At 37.7% G+C, this 19,997-nt stretch overlaps 1 protein-coding gene across 6 annotated transcripts in view; it reads right to left on the reverse strand.

Moving 5' to 3' along the window:
* Positions 1-19,997, reverse strand: part of ZFYVE28 (zinc finger FYVE-type containing 28) — a 146,010-nt gene that overhangs the window by 67,222 nt on the left and 58,791 nt on the right. For all 6 annotated transcript variants that reach the window (XM_066317384.1, XM_066317382.1, XM_066317381.1 and 3 more), the window contains exon 2: positions 13,087-13,227. In XM_066317384.1, coding sequence (XP_066173481.1) covers positions 13,087-13,227 — 141 coding nt within the window. The remainder of the gene's footprint in view (positions 1-13,086; positions 13,228-19,997) is intronic.

Here is a 19,997-nt window from a genome sequence, read left to right on the forward strand (position 1 = left end):
CCCAGGTCCTTTTCCACCAGACCCTTTCCAGCCACTCTGCCCCAGCCTGCAGCACTGCAGGGGTTGTTGTGACACAGGGGCAGGACCTGGCACTTGGCCTTATTGAACCTCAGAGCACTGGCCTTGGCCCACTGATCCAGCCTGTCCAATCGCTCTGGGGAGCCTTCCTGCCCTCCCAGAGATCAACTCTTCCACTCAACTTGGTATCATCCACAAACTGAGGGTGCAACTCACGAGGCTCCACTTTCGAAAAGCAATAGGATTATTCCCATCTATGAACTTTGGCAAGGAGCTCCTAGTTTAACCTAGCTCACTATAGAATAATACCAAAATTCACCATGAAAAGGCAACTTTGATATCCAGTAATTTAAATTCTGTATTGCCCCAGCCTAGCAACAACTCTCAATAAATAAAAAGAGGAATCCCCATTTACAGAGGGCAGAATGAAGGAGATGTCATCATGAATTACTGCCATCTTCATTTTGCCTTCCCCTGCTGCAGAGAAAGCATCCTGCATCCCCAACACATTCATTGCTGAACTGGCATAGATCCAGCTTTCTTCCCTATGGTTCTCTGCAGCAAATTAATTCCCTGACCTGCAGTGCACAGCATTTTCATTCCACTCTGTCCACAATCTTAGATAACAGGCAGTTTCTCAGAATGACCTATTTGATCCATGTGAGCAAGTGGAAACACATGAAAAAACTTGTTAACATGAGAAACTACAATTTAAGACTACAGTACTAAACATTGTTAGGATCCTTTTTTCAAAGAAAAAACACATTTAAATATTAATCACTCTCTACATAAGAACAAATATGAAATGTAGAAAGAAAATACAATTCTGTTTAGTTGATGGAATTGTACTGATGGCCCAACTTACAGCGAAGCATTTTATATTTTATAGCCATTTGCTAATTACTCTATAATGACCAGAAGTTTCCCAAAAAATATGAAGAAAAGCTGTTAAAAACCAAGACTTAAAAATACATAATTAATGTTTCTATTTACTCATAACAAATGTTTAACTTTGCAGATCTGTTTTTTACCCAACTACAACATTCCACTGATCATTTGACTTTACTGGGGAAAAAAAAGCAAATTTAAAATCTGTGAGCCAAACCAAACAGACAAAAAAGTCCCTGACTATTCTGATACTTATAGGTTACTTAGTGTATTTAGAACAATCATACTCAAGTTCATTTGCAGTGAAGTATAGTGAAAACATATGCAAGTGTTGACAAATCTGCCTGCTTGCAAAATAAATGTTAAGAGCTTTCACTCAATGGTAAACTCAAATAGCAAACAGGTACCTGACACTAACTGTTTCAAGATGTCAGGCAGCACAGAGAAGACATCTGTTAGAGCAATGCAACTCACACAAGTCATCATAACCAGGAGTAATGAAATGACAAATGTTGCCATCAGTTATAAAACAACTGAACTGGAGATGAAACTCTAAAGGAAAAACACCCAAGTTTACAAGCCCCATTATGACAGGAAAAAAGTAAAGTAGATGTGTGCATTGTCTTACATTTAAGCTTAATCTTGACATCATCACTTGAAAATGGTTGTTCTCAGTTTTTCTTTTTTTCCTAGACTGGCACTGTCCCCACCAAAATTAAATTGGAAAATATTGTATAAAAGAAAATAACTTTTCTTTGAATAAGTCTTAGCTCAGTCTCATGCCAGACAACAGCCTAAGCCTGGCACAAATTTCTGACTTTACTACCTCGGCATCAAGTTTCTTAAATACAAAGCTTATGAGAACTTTATTCTAGAGTCCACCAGCTCTGTTGCAGTTTAGAAAAAGCCTCAAACACAGACACAATTCAGAAAACGACCACAACTCCCTCCTTACCACAGATCAATGAGGAATGCTCAATGGTTGGACAGAGTCTGCTTTTGGTTCTTATTTCTCCCTCTGTTGTTAAAAGATGTCTTTGTCTGTTACAACTTCTAAATTTTGTGAACATGAAGGTATCTTTCAGTCAACTTCTTCCCTTGATCTCAGTAATTACCCTGCTCTCTCCTTCATTGACCTCTACTAAGATAACTTATATAACGTCTCCAGGGTTGCGAATTAAGCAGGCAAGAAAGACTTGGCCATTACTTTAGCTAGAAGCACTCCTGGTTCAATCCACACGGCTTAACCTGTGTATCAATTAACAAAGTAACATCAGGAATAGATTCTTGCCGACTTATAACCAATCATTAGGTTTCAGAACCCAGCAGGGAGTTTCTTTCACTTTTGGCTAATTTGTCTCTTTTAATGAGATCTATTTCTGCCTAATTCTACAGGAAAATGCTCTTCAATGGACAGATGCAATCAAACATGAAAACACCACACCTCTGAACAGTCTCACTGTTCAGAGATTATGGTACATACTCCCAGTTTGCCCCTGTCAAGAACGTTAATGATACAATTAGAGTTTCATAGATAATTCACTGCCAATCCACGACAGCACAGTCCTCTGAGCTCTGCATAGGTGCACTCTCCATCAAGGTATACTCACTGATGCTGAATTTCTTTGTAAAAATTGTTTCTCCTCAGCATGGATACAATAGAATGGCTCAAGCATAGAATGAAAGTGCATGTATTTTTTTCCCCCAGAGATTTCTTATTCCAATACCACTTCAACCCATCAGATATTAGGAGATTAAGATAAGGGGTTTTTTTACACCTGAAACAGAAAGCCACTTCTCATTACAGACTGGCGTCAGGCCATTTTGCAGTGTCAGCCTTTGGCAGCAAGGCCAACTCAAGAACTCAGCACCTTATCTCACCACCTCAGCTACCCTGCAGTCCCTGTCCCCATGTCTCACCAGCACTCTCAGTGCTCTTGTACTGGGGGCATCTGTGAAGGGTTTTAGTGCACAGATCCACAGTAATCCATGTGATTTCATTGCTCAAGTTCACAGACAGACTCTACAAATACATGCATCAGTACAGCTGAACAAGTGTTTCCAAGTGTAAAGCTGACCACAGCTTATTTAAACTGGCCTTGGATAAGGATCTAAAACTTCAAAGCTCCTCCAAAGCTGTGCTTTGAGGGGTGTCATGCTTAAGTGTGGGAATAGGAACAAGAACAGTGTCAATTTGGAATGGAAAACCTTTAAACTGATGCTGCCAATGGACCACAGAATAATGCCTAAGGAACTACATGTGATAAAGATATACACATTTGAACGGTTGCTTTTTATGTAAAATCACAGTTCATTTCTCTTGTTTCCCCATGCTCTTCCACATATCCAAGCAATAAAGTTAAGATATTTACTGACACTAAAACGTTTATAACATTTCCACCAAGTGCCCAAGGGCTTGCTTGAATGAAAGACAGGGCAATCCACACGCACAGCTGCTAAAGCTATCAAAGAACTCTGACCAAAACTACTCAAATTTTACAGAAATATTTCCTTCTGAAATCACTCTACGCCTTTCCATTAACAGAGTTTAAAAGCTCACTGGTAACCCACAGTACCAGTAAATTTAAAAGCCTTTACCTACTAGGAAAGAAAGAACACACAGCATTAAAAATCAATGAAAATTCTGATTTCACTGAGTACAGAATTAATTGAGTTAAGCTGAAGTTGTGCAGCTGTAGACAAAAGACAAAAAAAGGCCAGTGTGAAACTACACCACAAATAAAGAGTTATATCCAACAGCAGTTCAACTCAAAACCAAAGAGCCCAAATCTTTGGACATTCTAAGAGTGTTCAAGCTTCTTCAAGAGTGTTCAAGTAATTTCTACAGTCTGTGTATTTTAAATGAGTGATTTAAAGTTCTCCTAAAAATTTACATCAAGATAATGCTGCTTTTGTGGTTGAGGAATCCTGTCATAATTTTCTTTTCTCAATTGTAAAATGTGATATTTGCATTGCAGAATAAGTCAGATAACCACAAATATATTAATTAGATCTACTGAGAAAACTCCTCACATTCCAGCTACAGCGTTAAAATATTTTACAGTCAAATTTGCAAATTCCCTACAGAGGAAAATTGTACAAATAATAAACAAGGCTGGCACTTAGGCCAGAGGTTTGTACAAACATATGAAAAAGTAATTTTTCATACCAGTTATTATATAAGTCAAAAGTTAACATGACTCTGAAAGCCTGTTAGAATTTGTCTCAGATTATTTATGTCTGTATCAGACTTAAAAAGAAAAAAGTAAACAAAAAATACACCAAAAAAGACCTTTTCACGGTATCAGAACAATTCTAAAGCAAAGATTACCAGAACTTACATCACAAAGGCAGTTTACCTCCGTGTGTCAGTTGCACAAATCAATTCAACAAGCTTTGCAGCCTCAAGATGATCATCATTTAACACCTCTACATGAATTATTACACTGTTTGATTATGAGCACTGTGTATGTGGAATGGCAACAACTCTTAACAGCAGTTACAGACACCACAGGGCAATTGAGAAATCAAAGAAGACAAATATCTGTTGCTTGGTATTTGCGTAAGTAATCTTCAGGCACAGAAACCTTGAGACCTCTAGAGAGCTGAAAATGTATTCTCAGGGCAAACCTAAGAATGTATACTGTGTACATCATACATTAGTATCAAGAGCACTACATTTTCTGAATTAAATCCTGGGCTTTTCTCAGAAAAATGGAACAAGGAAACGTATAAACATGTAAGAAGTATCTAGCTTTATTTCTTCACAGTGTGAAGAATCGTGTACTTGGAGTAATGCTGCTGCTGTTCATCTCAAGCTACTTTCAGAAGTGTTGAAAAAATGGCATTACTGTAAAAAAAATTGAAATCCAGCAGGAGAGAGTAGGTGGTATAAGCAAAAAGGTAAGCTAAGCTTTCTTAACAAGAGAACATTTTCTGCATAATTAATTTCACACGAGTACAGATTTCCCAAAGCCTTTAAAACGACGTTTTTATGAGTGCAAGCACTGAAAAAGCATGCAGCAACAAAGCCTGCTATCTGAAGCCTGCTCTCCAACAGCAAATTCATCCTTATCACAAGCTGTTTTCATATCAATCATTTCAAACTTCTTCAAAGCAACACCCGCTTGATAATACATGTAATGCTTTCAAAAATGAATAATTTTTTTCATTACTGTCCCAAAGTCTGCATTATTTTTCGCCAAGAACAGTGTGCAGCAATCAGTTAACACAAATCCTTTCAAAAGCATAAGCTGGAGGCAGAAGACAACCAGTGCACCTTTACTCCAAAAGGAACTCGGAGTTGCGAGTGAACTATTTAAGCTTTTCATTCTCTCTGGCTAATTATAAAGTTACAACAACTGAACAAGCGACCCTAATAGCTAACAGTTTATTTTCTTCCCATCACCTTAAACTCCAGCCATTCAATTAGTAGCTTATTGTTAAACTATACACTAATAGTAACAAAAGGGCAGCCTGAATATAATCTGTTCTCTCAAACTCCAGAATATTTTGCAATGCCTCCTTCCAATACGTAGAAGTTGTTGTTGTGTCCTAAAGCTTTAAACTAAAGGTGCAGCATGGGGATTCAGCAAGAAGAGCTCAAAGCCTTGACCCAGTCCCAGAAATTCAGCATCACCAGCATAAGCAAAATCTGGTGGGATGAGTTCTGTGCCCTGTTGGATGGTTCCAGGCTCTCCAGGAGGAACAGGCAGGGCAGGTGAGGCTGGGGCTGGCACTGTAACACGGCCTGGAATGCACAGAGCTTGTAGCTGGCAATGGCACAGTTGAGAACCTCTGGATAAGGACTAAGGGACAAACAAATGAATTTGAGATATTATCCCACGAGGAAGAAACTGAGGGGAGACCTCAGTGCAGTCAGAACTTGCTCATGAGGGGAAGGGGAGTGGCAGACACTGATCTCTGCTCTTTGGTGAGTGACAGGAACCTGAATTGCCTTAAATTGTGTCAGGGGAGCTTTAGGTTTGAATATTAGAAAAAGGTTCTTCCCTCAGAGAGTGGTTGGGCACTGGAACTGGCTCCCCAGGGCAGTGGTCACAGCACCAAGCCTGATGGAGTTCAAGGTGCGTTTGGACAATGCACCTTGGACAATGCACACATATGGTATGACTTGGGGCATAGTGCTGTTTGGGGCCAAAAGTTGGACTTGTGGGTCCCTTCCAACTCCACATGTTCTATTCAAGGACTTTGTTTAATGAAAACTTACTTATGACAACCTGACACATGAGAAAATCAGACTGTACAATATTCCACAAAATATGCTTCATAATAATCCATTATTATGAAATTAATTATTTCTTATTAAAAAACAGGCTTTAACTTTTAAGTATGTTAAGGTCACAGTGAAAATTAAATTCCACTGCTAAGAACCGACTTGAAAAAATTACTAACTTGCCTTCTTGTCTTTCTTATCATACTTCCCCAGAATTAAAGAAAAAAAAAAAAATGAAAAGGATTTTTCTATATGATTAAGTGAAAAGGCTTCTAGCAGAAGAAAACAGACTTAATCCCCAAGTACAGAAACATCACAAAATAAATAATTTGCACGTATTGTTAATCTTGCTAACGTGGTGCTACCATATGCGTATGGGAAAAAGAAGGAAAATTGCAGCATATTTAAGTCATGAGACCACATAAACAATTCAGTGGCTGATACCAGAATCTATCCTTCTCTGCAACAGTAAAAAAAAATAAATAAATAAAATTTAGCCAATCATACTATAGCACAGCTGACAGCAATCCTCTGATGGCACTGCTGAAAAGTGTGGAAGAACTATAAAGCTCCCGACAGTCAGACACGTCACATTACATTAATTCCTACATAACTGGATCTGCTATAGTATCTTCACAAAAGCTGAGAAAAGTCAGGCTTAAAATGACCTAGCTCCATTGTCCTCATTTAGCCTTCAAATGCTCTGGGAACTGTACCACTGTGTCTCAAGCCCACTGTTAATACTCATTCAAGGTACCAACAGGCCAATTGTTAGCAATAGAAAAACTATTATCGAGACCAAACAATCATACATTAAGGAATGAAAATTCATTTTATCTTTTGAAGAAGATAAGTGTGAACTGATGCTGAGTGTTAGAAAACTCCAACACCTCTGAAATTAAAAGCCTTCTGAGCTGGGTCCTCTTTCAGGAGGAAAAAAATGTATATTTTAACTTGAATAAAACTTGTGAACAAAAGAAGAAACTGTTCTAATTGAAGTACAGATAAAATATTCATTTTGCTCTCCTGTTAGCACCTCATGTTTTATATGGATGACTACATCTTCCACCAAAGCCAGTGGTTTTCCACAGGAGTTTGCATGCAACGATTGTGGTCATCATGAGCAGATGGTACAGCGTAACTTTGAACCACAGTCTCTTTAGTAACAACCTATGGCTACCACAGCATGCACCATTTAACATAATATAATCACATCACTTTTTCACTGATAAAAAATTAATTGTGTTTTGTACACAAAGATAATTTCTCTTTTCATTATTTAGCAACTTGTCAATCCAGATTCAGTTTCACCCTTGTGCATTATTGATTACCACCTGTTTTGTCATTTCATGCTACATCAACTTTTATTTATTTTTAAATATATATAATAAGAAAACTCAAATGTCACACATTTGAGCCTTTCCACTTCCCACTACAGAGAAATCAATGCATGCTCTATGACAATTCACTCAGCTCGGTCATCTTTCCCTTCCACTCTGAAAACTCTGGAAATGTTACTAAGCAATTTGCAAACCCTGCAACAGCTTCTGAGTTCTGTGTGATGGTGTTGAGTTACAAACTTTGTTTGCTTGTAGTTAGATTTTTGATGCTCTGTTGTTTTCGTTTTTTAAGTTTTGTTTCAGTTTGTGGGTTTTTGTTTTGTTTGGGTTTTTTGTGTTACTGTAGTTGGTGTCTTGTGAGGTTTTCTTAAATAAAAAAAATCACAGAAATCTACCCACATACATGGTGTAAGACCACATAAAAGACAACTGGACTGCAATCCCCATATCAGGCTGAAATTGGTAACCACCTCCTCACTTTAGGAGGTGGTTACCATTATCAAACATTATTGCTTCAGTCAGACACTACACAGTATCAAAGAGCTTGCCCCCTTCTAGTCTCGTCTTATCCATCCATCTCCCTCTTTAAAAAGCAAATAATATTCTTTAGCTATTAAGATATGCAAAAAACTTGTATCAAAAATAAAGAGTATATATTTAATTTTTGCATTAAAGCTTTGATTCAACAAGGTCAAGTGGAAGGTCCTGCCCCATGTTGGGGAAATCCAGTGAAAAGGGGGTTGGAACTGCGTGATATTTAAGGTTTCTTCCAACCCAAACTCTACAATGGCTGCGATTTCAGCATGTGACGAAGCAGGTTCTTCAAGTACACTCCCAGCAGCAGTGTTCCTTTACTCCTTGTTTGGCATATTTAATCTATACCATCTTTCCACACCCCAGAGTAAGCTCCTTCAGCCTGTAACACATACTCCTTTACAGTGAGGGTAAAGCTTTGCTTCCACTCACACTTGTATCTCAAGTTATTTCATAGTGATGCTTTCAGTTGTTAAATTGAGCTTGAAGAAATATGGTGATAAGTATGGTTGAAACACAGCATTTTTGATAAAATTTGCCACATATTTTGTATTGCTATAGAAACTGAGACAGACAAGTGATAAAACACAACACTGAAATATGATTACCTTTCTCTAAGGGCTCCAACTCCTCAGCAACATTTACATATGCTACAGAGGATTAAAAAGCTCAGGTTCACCAGTGCTTCTCATCACTATATGAAGGAGTGACCTATACAGGTGGCAGTCCACTGAAGGTGACATTTTAAGGCCTAATGTTACAGCCAACTGGAACTGCTAAAGCTGACTTGGAAACACTGGGCTGCCAATTGCAGTAATTGAGGAGGTACTTCCCAAGAAGGCAAATAGCAGGAAAGGACTGAAGACCCAGTGTAATGTACTGCCAGTCAATGCAGCGTCCGTCACTCCTACCAGTGAGCCAGAAACAGTCATGTCTCACAGATATTATAAATTCTCTGTTTTACTATTCTGTGGACCAGTGCAAATGGACAGCACAGCTGGGAAAGTCTATGGTTTGCTTCACGTCAGTGCCCTGATGGGGCAAATTCCTTCCTCATGCTCTTCAGCCGATCAAGTGACACACTGCTGAGATAGAACCTGCAGCAGGAATAATGCTGATAAAACCATGCTGGAACTCACTCATGTGCTATTCTGAGACCTCAGTACTGTACACAGAGAAATAATTCTCAGTGTAGCGAAGCAGCAAACCAGGACCATGATCCTGAAAACATTTTCACGATGTGAAGTACTTATGCACACGTTCATTAAAGGTGAGTCCTAACAAATCTGTGATGTAGAAATAACGGGTTTTTTTACTCTTTACTCTTAAATAAAACAAATGAAGTTTTGTAATACTTAAAAATAAACATAACTCCATTTAAATAGCCGGTAAATTGTTTTAAACTAGTTTACGAAGTCAACTAACAAAATATTAGTCAATGTGAAAACAGTAACAAAGCAAGTTAATTTAGAGAGTAAGAGTGACTGCGTGAGTGAATCATTCAAAAGTGTACATGAGTTACCATAATTCTTTTGAAATTCAGCACTGTGAGATGTTGTGAGCAGCATAGGAAAGGACACCTTGTTAAGCCACTATTATAAAAATACTGCAATAATTTGTGTTGCAAGGAAGAAAAACTCAGATGAATGAGCACTGCATATTATTGAAGATTCACTAATACAGAGATGTTTACTTAAGAAAAAGAAAGTTTTCCTTCTAGAATCATCAATCAAATTCAATAAATCCAAGTTTACATCCTATCTACCTTTTGGTTCATTTAAGGAAAACTTAGACAGCTTTTTAACATACATCTCAGCATGCTTTTGGTATTGCTAACCTTAACAGAAAGCAGTAGAGAAGTATTTTATTCTGTTGAATAAGTATTAATCACAAAATAAATGCAAAATACTGTATTGATAAATATGCTATGTTCTCACAATATTTTACCACTGCAAAGCAAAAAGAGGGATGGCATTTTTATAATAGGCTACCATAACTGGAGAACTGCTACATGACATTATTGTGAAAATGAAAAGCTTTGAATACCATTATCTTACTCATCTTACCACTCTTACTCATGGATTATGCTACTCAGCATCCTGCTGTACAGTCAACCCACAGCATTTAAAAACCAAGCCACAAGGTGTTCAGAAATTTTGGAAAGTTAATTTACTATAAAAACTGTGATTCTTATCAGCAGACAGTATTATGACAAAGCAGAAGACAACATTCAGAGTTGCAGCTCTTCACTAAGGAAGCATCAACAGTCTTGAAGACTGAAGTTCTCTGCACATCCACAGGAGCACCACAATGCACCATACCTTCAACTTGCCTTGACTAATCCTGCCAGTTTTGTTAAGATAGAAAACTTAAAGCATGTCCACTATAAAGTATTACATCCTTTAGGCAGAGACCTTCTGGTTTGTCTGAGTCTGTTCACACACTGCAATAGACTTGGAGATCTTTAACAAAACTATCATAAGTTCAAAGTAGACACAAGGATTTAAAGCTTGGCTCTTCAGATATGGTTAAGATCCGACAGAACACCCCACCTCTCTCCAAGAAGAATCACAGTTTGTAAAATATGTTAGCATTTAAAAAAAAATCACACTAATTTAAAGGCATTTCCTTTCTCTAGTTAAAAATAAAATTCAAAACTACTATCTATGAATCAAGCAGACACTATCAGTGAATGATCTGAAAATAAGCAACCGAAGCAACCCAAGAAGAATTAATTTAAAAAACAGATCCCAACATGGAAAGATACGGAATTGTAGAAAGCTTTATTCCTAGAAAACACTAAAATCTGATAGATATGCTATGCCTCTGTAAATGTCATGGAGATAAAAATTTGGAATAATCTGGAAATCTTAAAACTAAGGTTTCCATGGAAAAACTAGCACAAAATAGGACAAAAAAATCATTCAAAGGCTGAGAGACTGGTAAACTATGTTCTGTGGTGACAAGATACTTTTAAAAAGCACTGCATGAAAGTGCACATTTTTAAAAGGTCTCAGAATTGCATGACTGGTTTTGCAGATACCAGAGGTATTACACAATGCAGCTGCTACTTTACTTTTACATGCACAACCTTCCACCACAACCTTCTGAGCCCAGGGCTGGCTGTTGGTTCTATATCATTCTTAAACCCCACCACACCTTAGGCTAAAACCAATTTTTCCTTCTATCATGTGATACTTGGTCAGCAAATACCTACATTTTGAATCCTTACTAAAACACTGTTCCTTCTCCTGTTTGGAAATTACAGGAGAAATTCTTAAAGGAAACCAAAAAACACTGCTTTACACAAAGTACTACAAAATAATCTAAGACCTCATTGAGCAAAGCCATTTTTGACATGACATCTGACAACAATCTGACCTATTCCGCAGAACTTCTAAAACTACAAACTACAAAAATAGCTACATGAAAAAACGCTCCATCTTTTCTTTCGGTTCTAGCAACAGATTGTTTTAGTAACAGCAATCTGTTTGACAAATAAAATTACCAGGCATCAGAAGATATTAAGAGTCACAAGGTAGTGAATCACTATAGAACAAGCCAAGCAAACTGACCAAGGAGCAATCAATCTACATTTCCTGCACTCCTACAGGTGAAGCATTCAGAGAATCTACTTTTTTACCAGAACAGCTCTTCATGTCTGCCTACAATACAGGAAACACATCAGAAAGCCTGTGTGCCTGCAGAAAAACAGGGAATAAATTGTCATTGCCAGGGATAAAACAACCAAGGAGATTTGTGCTGCACAATGATACTGTTAATCCACCCTTAATACCAGAAAACCTTTCCTGCCAGTCTGGAATGAATTTGACTAGAACTCCACTACTGGAGGCTTTGTAGAAGTCACATAAATATTTGTGAAGTGTGGCTTAGATACATCAGATGTGTCATACAGAAGACTGAAGTCTTCCCCTGAAGATAACTTTCACATCTATTTTTTTTTCCACTCCAAGGCACTGCATTTTTAATTGTTAATAAACTTAGAGCTTCCAGATCGGTAATCCCTTAAACTCACTTTTTTTCTCCAGGAACAATACAGTAGGCAGTTGTGAAGATATTCAAAGTCAACAGAAGTATTAAAATTGTTTGACAGAACAATACATTCACTGTCTACTCTTTCTCTATAAGCACTCTTCAAAAGTTGCACTTTTAAAATTTAGTTTTCTTGCAAGCAAACGCAGAGCACTTGACTGTTTTTCTTTTGAACAGACTCAGCTAACCTAATATGAACATTTCCTACAGTGATCAAGGCACTTTTCTTGAAACTCATTTTAACATGATTAGTGATGAAATTTTCCCACATAATGAAGTTTAATACATTTTGCTAGGAGTAACAGGAAGAAATTTTAGCAAGGGTGAACCAAAATACATTCTTTACACTTAACAGCATCCAATTTTACTTGGTGGAGATGTAAATGTATATTTATTATTATGGTCTTTCCACTTAAAATTGTCCTGAGGTGACAGCAAACATTCACTTTTCATAAAGGAATCCTCATATCAGTAGAATATCATGTATTTTAGACTTGAACTTACTTCAGTTTAAATTGTTTTTCTTGGGTGTGACTGGCAGGGGAAATATCAAAGCACTCATGCAGATACAAAGAGTACAACAAAAGTAGTTTCTTTCTACCTCTAAAAATTTGAATTAGCTAAACACCACATAACACTCTGAATGTAGTTCATTTACTAATGAAAAACTATGAGATTCATGAGGCATGAAAGCCAAGCAGCTACACATGACATGGCTATTGTTTGCTGCTTGAAATTTTGAAGTATTTCTCATGTCCTGTAAGCTTGTTTTATAATGTGTCCTCTTTTTCAGGAAAAGCATCAACACTCTTAAATGAGATGTAGGAAATTTGATTTAATTTAATTTATGGATAGTATTTTCAAGAATATACCCTTTAAAGTAAGGAAAGACATGTATCTAACAAAAGTTTATTTTAAAAAGCTCTGACAGTAAAACCTATCAAATACAAAAAATACTAATGGAATACATTAAATGTACATAAAAATCCCAGTAAAATCAAGAGGTTGCTACTTGATTACCTGACAGGAGCGAAACTGGTTGACCAGCAGTGTACATCTCTGTGGGTCTTTCCTTCCATCCAAACTGTCCAGTTCAGCTGCTACTTGATTCAGTTCCTCATCAGCATAGTAGAATTGAGCAAGGAGCTGTGGGTCTGTTCTCTGCATTGGAGACATGGACAATATCACATTACTTTTGCAAAAAACCCCAAACTCCCCAAACTAAAACAACTTTAGCTAATTGCATTTACTGTGATTCTTTTGAACATATAAGTCAGATAAGCAGTATGGCAGCATGGAAAAGTTTGATATTTACACATGGTTAAAAATTTTTTCTACTTTGAAGAAAAAAATAAAACCCTCTCAAAAAACATCTCATATAATAAATCTGAGACATTACTCAGCTACCATTATCTCCAAAGCCATCCTGGCATTTTCACTTGTTGTGGCATAATTATCTGGAGGAGCAAACAACTGAATCAGAAGGTTTGTTTATTAAACAGAAGCAGACTGCAGCTCCAGGCAGAACAAGACAAAGTTGCTTTCCAAGTTAAAACAAACAAACTATACCCCCAAACCTATCAAGCAATGGAATCATCTATCAAGCATCATGGTCTGGGGTCAGAATCCCTTTGAGCATCACAAGAATGAAACCACAGAAAAAGAAAGCCACTGAATCTACCAGGGTCAAACAGATGCAAACACTTTACAACACTAATAATATTATCACTAAACATGACATTACAGAGAGAAAACTATGTCACAAGTCTCTCAGGTGGCAAAGAATAAAATCATCACAATGGATTTTCGGCTACATTAAAACCAAGCAGCAACTATAATAAAAAAGACCAAACTAATAAAGGAATGCCTCCTCAAAAACACTGAGAAATATTAATAGGAAAGGTTGACACCATAAAAGGATTTTTTTAAAACATTAACACCTAGGAATTCTGGTTTCAATATCTTAAGTGTAAGCTGTCAAAAATCTACACTCTTGAAAAATGTCTTCGCTCTAGCCCTGATATAAAGGTGCCCAGGGAGAAGGATAAAGCTTGTGATATATGGTGAGGGTAACAAAATTCAAAATTAATGATAATAAGGAGAGCGTGTAATTGGACTACTAAATTTATGTTGTCTAATTCTAAATTCTGTATTTATACTCAAGCTTAGTAAAGCATTTCTTTAAGCATTCCCTACCCAATGATTTTTATTATTTCTGATTTTTATGTTTTCTTTCAGCATTTATCCCCAACCATTAACACCTTCTAGACAAAGTTAATAAACAAAGATGTAGGAGTCTGTGTATGAAATTGTGACAAAGCATGACTGCTGATTTTTAAGCATCTAAACTGCATTGCAGAAGCAAAATAGGCAATTTTTTAAGATTGGTCTCAAGCAAAACAAGTATGCCTGAGACACTTAGCTCCCACGTGGCTGATTTTTTCAACTGGAGGAACAAAAGTTTTAATTGAGTTCTCTCAACTGTGTTATGTTTGGTGTGGATTAGTAGTGTGATCTTTGATTAATTGTGTCAATCATATGTGGTCCCTGGCAAGCTGAAACTGCATGAAACCCTAAATCTCTTCACAGGGGGCCACTTAAAGCAAATAAAACACAAGTTCACAAACTCAGTTTACTGCAGTAGGTAACAGAAAATTAGGGACAGTGCCAATTTCAATGCAAATTTGTATTTTCAGTTCATAAAAAATGGTTCAAATAATAAATCAAAATTCCTTACCATTCTTTGGCAGAATAAAAATAAGCAATTCCCATCTTTATGCACTAAAATTAAGAGGAAGACTTAATTGGAAAATATCTCATAGAGAATGTTTTCCACTTATCCTGATAGTTTGTTTTGGGAAGTCATCCTGTTGAACAACAAATTAATGCATTTAAGTTCTTGTTTTGATTTGCTAGACTTCAGCAACACTGCTCATTTTGCCTTATTCCACTACAGCAGCAAGTACTTGCATTAGTTCTATTTGCCTACTTCTGTATTCACTGACTGCAGCAACCCCTTTAACCATATCACCACTGTAGGATGCACCTATTGCTTTGGGATTTCTGGGGAGAATTTTCATTTGGTTGCACAGGAAGTTTTGCATATGTGGTGATACTGCTGTTATTAGCCCAACACCCTCTTGAGTACGAGCTCTCCAGACAGGAGTCTCATTCTACAAGTACACTTTGAATTGCTTCTGCCTAATGCCTCTTTATATTTCACATATTCAGCTCATCAAATGGCCCAGGTTATCCTGAGTAGCTTTACTACCAGCACACCACACCACACCACTGGAGAACATTCTCCACAGACTTGAAACCATCACTTCATATATGGGTCATAACTTGCTATCCCCATTTGTATGCTATACACAAATTACCATTCCAGCCAGTACCAAGACAGGAATCAGCACACCACGAATTAAAGAAAAAAAACCTCCAACCAAATAAAACAACACACACTTAGCCATGTTATATAACAACACAGCATTCTTTTATTTCATGAAAGATCACTCACTGAATATTCATCTTAATGATTTTTACTTTTTATTAAGTTCCACTTAACAAGCCAGATAGCAAAACCAGAAGATGCCTGCTTGTCATCCACAAAGTCAGTATAAAACTGTCCATATGAAAAAGTTGTATTAATTATTGAGCTGGTTACATTCTGGCTTTACCCAGACTTTTATGAAGTTTAATCAACGAACAGTGACTAAGATTAGGTTAGTTCAGTTAATTGCATAACGAATTCTGATCTTATTTTTCAAAAAGGATTCAAATGGACTATAAGAGAATGTTAAAAATACCTTAAATTAAGAGACCTGTTAGCTACAGGTTATTAGATAAATAACAGGTCTGTAGAATTACTCATTGCATGTTATCAGAGGAAAAGATGCTGTTCTTATCTTGTAAACAAGCTGGTACACCAAAATCAGAAACTGTCCCTAAAAAATAGTGACAACTAACAGATAGGAAAAATTCTGTCATGGACTTCCCAACATGAGACAGAGACCAAAAAATAAACTACCAACAAGATGCCAAGTGCCAACAGACCAATCTCAAACCACACAGTAATTCTGGAATCTAAGAGTCACTTTGAAAATCACATTTACAGAAACGAGGGTGGTTCTTGGTGACATGTCCTCTTTTTGAAAAAAAATTGCAAGCACTTTTTGCATGATTTTTAACAGCAGCTTTCAAGTATCAATACCACCTCTTTTTGAGCAACATAAAATGTGCGTCATCTTAGAACTGACAGCAGCCCATAATTTGAACATTAAAGGGAATTTTCCCCTCCAGGTTTCCATGATCCTTTGTAGAGAGATACAGTGGGTTTGGGGTGTTTTTTTCAGGCTTTTTCTTCTACTGAGATCGCAACAGGAATGCAGCCACCACCACACCACCAAAAAAGACACGATGATCCCAAATAAGCCAAAACCAGACAGAAGCAAGGGAACCATGCAAATGAGCAAGATCCCAGTGAGGGATAGCATGATCTTCTGAAGCCTGCCAGCTGTCCTCTGGAAAATGATATCCATCGTTTCTGAATTGCTCATCTAATGTCCTCAGAACAACAGCTAAAACACAGCCCTGCTTAAAATAAAGTCCATAGACTTGAAAGGCTCCAGATCTCCCATTGTTCACTGGCGCTCTTCCAGCACTAAGCATTTGGTGTTTTGCCACACACTCAGGAACCCTGACTTGATTCCTAGGAAAGAAACTATACAGAAAAGCAATAATGATATGCCTTTGCTGATGATAAATCGAGACTGCCTTTTGACATGGGAACAAAGCAAACCTACATCCACTGGGGTAACTCTTCAAGGAGCGCTTGGTAGAAGGTGCATTTGACACAAATACATGTATTTCATTACGCATTGTATGAAATGCTTTCACAACCATAGGACAATACTTGGTGACAGCCCATGTGCAATAACTTTAACTGCTGCAGGGTCCAAATGGCACAACCCTTCCTTAACCAGGAAGGTTAAATATGAATTGCCTGCTCAACCATTCCGACTCTGCTACAGCTCAAACAGCTGAAGTTTTAGAGAGGCCATCACATTCACATCAGTGGAACTGTCTTGCTTCTACACAGCTTCCTTTATTCCCCCTGAGGTAAGAGAAAGAGTAGTTTTAGAAGCCTGGACAGTAAGGAGTTAATGCACTGCTATGCCACAAACACCCATTTCTCACTGGAGTGAGAAAGTTAGAACAGGATGTGTCTGGGAATAGGGGTTGTGCAAACATACGGCAGCACCTTTCTGGAGCAAATTTTCCCATTCAGGTCCACAGTGAGCACACAAAATTAGGTGGAGAAGCATGGAGATGGGGTCAAGGAGTGGACAGGATCAGTAAAGGGGGTTCAAGATTACCCAGGACCCAAAAGTACTCCCTCACTCTTTTTGGGAATTCTCCATCAGAACGCTGCACAGAACCCATAGTGTTGCATGAGACTTGGAGAATCCCCTTCCTGGGAAGGGACCCTTGACATTTCCATGCCAGCATGAATGTATATAACCTGACAAACTTTTTGTTTCATGGGCCCCTACTCCCAGTGGATCATGTATGTGACCACTAGTACAGCAAAACAGTGATCGAGCCTTGCCACTGAATCCACAGGTGGTGACACCTTTCAACTAACTACTCTTATCCTTTCTTTCTTTCCCTTACATATTTACTTTTATAGTAGAGAAACAAAATGCCTACATACTTTCCACAGCAATTGAATTGTTTTAAAATAAATCTGCCTCATAAATACACTGGTCACTCAGTGTCTTTTCACTCTGATACAGCCCAAGGATTTTATTAACAGGAATCTCAGCCTGCCTTGGAGGCAGATCGTAATAGTAGCATGCCTCTAATAAGGAGGATTCAGTTGTTCTCAGTCTAAACCTGTTGCCTACTACATTTTCAGGGAAAGGAAAGAGGCACAGGATCAACTTCAAGCTTTCCATTCCCCAAAATAAGTGCTGCCGTTATCAGACAGTCCCAAAAATGAACAATTACTGCATAGCACAGAAATTTTGAAAAGGGACTTCCCAAGTGAAAGCACACTCCCTTTAGGATGAGAATTCATGAAAGCTATAGGTATAGGTTACCTATAACCTACATGCTAGGTATGCTATCTGCAGCATACAAAAAATGATGCTTCTGTATAGGAAAAAATCTCCTTGACCCAGTTGGCAATGTGGTTTGTGCAAAAGGCAGAATTAGGCCCTAAAAAATTCAAATAAAGGTACTGCTGAGACAACTCCGTATGTTCAAAACTTACAAATTATGTTACATATAACTAGTTTTAGGCTAATTAAACTTAACTAAGACTTACATAACTCTTTAAGAAGCAAAAAAATTTTTGTTCAGAAGAGACAGGAATTAGGCACAGAGTCCAAAATTTACTTATCCCCATTATGAAAATGTAACATACAGCAACAGAAACTTAGTCAATTGACAACTTTTTACACCAGTCAGTTGCAGTAGTAGGTTTAACCGGCAGGCAACTAATTCCAAAGACTGAAGGTACTTCCTCAAAAGCGATACCAGCAAGTAGTTACGTCTACTCATTTTTCACCTCACATGTAATCAAGTGTATTCACATCCTTCCTTTGGACAGGCACTTGGAATTTTTCATTAATTTCCAAATGCTGATAAATAGCAAGAAGAAACAATAATTCTTTAACAAGCAAGTGAGTCAAAAATTCTGGCATTTAACTGTTAGAGGGTTTAGCAGCAAAAATATTTCTTTATACTAAATGAAAAAGGAACTGCTGTTCCCAGTGCATAGTTGTATGCGGAGGGGGATTTGGGTTTTTTACTTAGTTTGTGGTATTATCCTTTTAATCTATTATCTCAAGTGCTAGCTGTTAAAGAAAAAAAGGAAAAATTCCCTGAAGAGTCATATTTTGTACAATGTCATGAAGTCGTGAACTGGTGCACATGCATAAAAACAAAAAGGACTCAGAGATGAAGACAACAACTGGTAATTGGTCACGAGGATATGTAAAAAAAAAGCTCTGTGAAAAAAGCTACAGCCTGCTTAAAGCTTTGCCAGCTGCTCAGTGTTTATCTATAGAATATCATTACACAAGCAAGAAAGACAGGTGAACAGCTTGTTAACACAATAAAATGCTAGCAGCACCTTAAGCGAAAAGACAAACAAAACAAACAACCCCAGTGAGATAATGATTCATAGGACAACACAAATCAGGTGGATAAACTTTCCCAACGTTCTCTACATCGGGTGTAACTCCAACCCCCCAAAAAGGAAAATCTTATAATGGTTATGCTGAACTAGAGTACCAAACATCTGAGACTGCCATGCTTCCGGTTTTCACTCATGATAGATTAAGTCAGTGTACATAGTTTCTATTTTTGAGTGTTCCTCATACTAATCTGGAAAAGCATGTGCTCAAACCCATATTTTCTGGGGGAAGCACATAAGCATATGCTGAATACAAATTACTGAAGGTTTCGGACATCTATTCTGCTGAACAGGAGTGCTCTGCAGCTGAGCCACAGCCTCTATCTCTAGAAAAGGACATGGACCCTAGAAGAGAAAGGGCTTTTGCTGTAGGGAAGTGATGGAGCATCCACTTCTACCAAGTGAGGAGTGGGTAATACCCTTCAAGGCTGCCTACTCATCCACCCTATGACAGGCTACTTTTAATTAGAAAGAAATTAACCTTACACATACTGCGTCTGTTTGCTCATGATGGCAACTGGGGAGTGATTTCCCTGTCTTTATCCTGACCCACGAGCTTTTTCACCCTGTTTTCTTTGCCTGGCCTGCTGCGAACAAGAGTGAGAGAACGGCTGGGTGGGCACCTGGCATCCAGACAAGGTCAACCCACACCTCTGAACTTGTAAAACACTTACCCAAAGCCTCCTCCAGGAGCTAATATCTTAGAGTCTGACCTTAGGCTAACCAGATT

This window comes from Sylvia atricapilla, chromosome 4, assembly GCF_009819655.1.
Source record: "Sylvia atricapilla isolate bSylAtr1 chromosome 4, bSylAtr1.pri, whole genome shotgun sequence".
Classification (NCBI taxonomy): Eukaryota; Metazoa; Chordata; class Aves; order Passeriformes; family Sylviidae; genus Sylvia; species Sylvia atricapilla.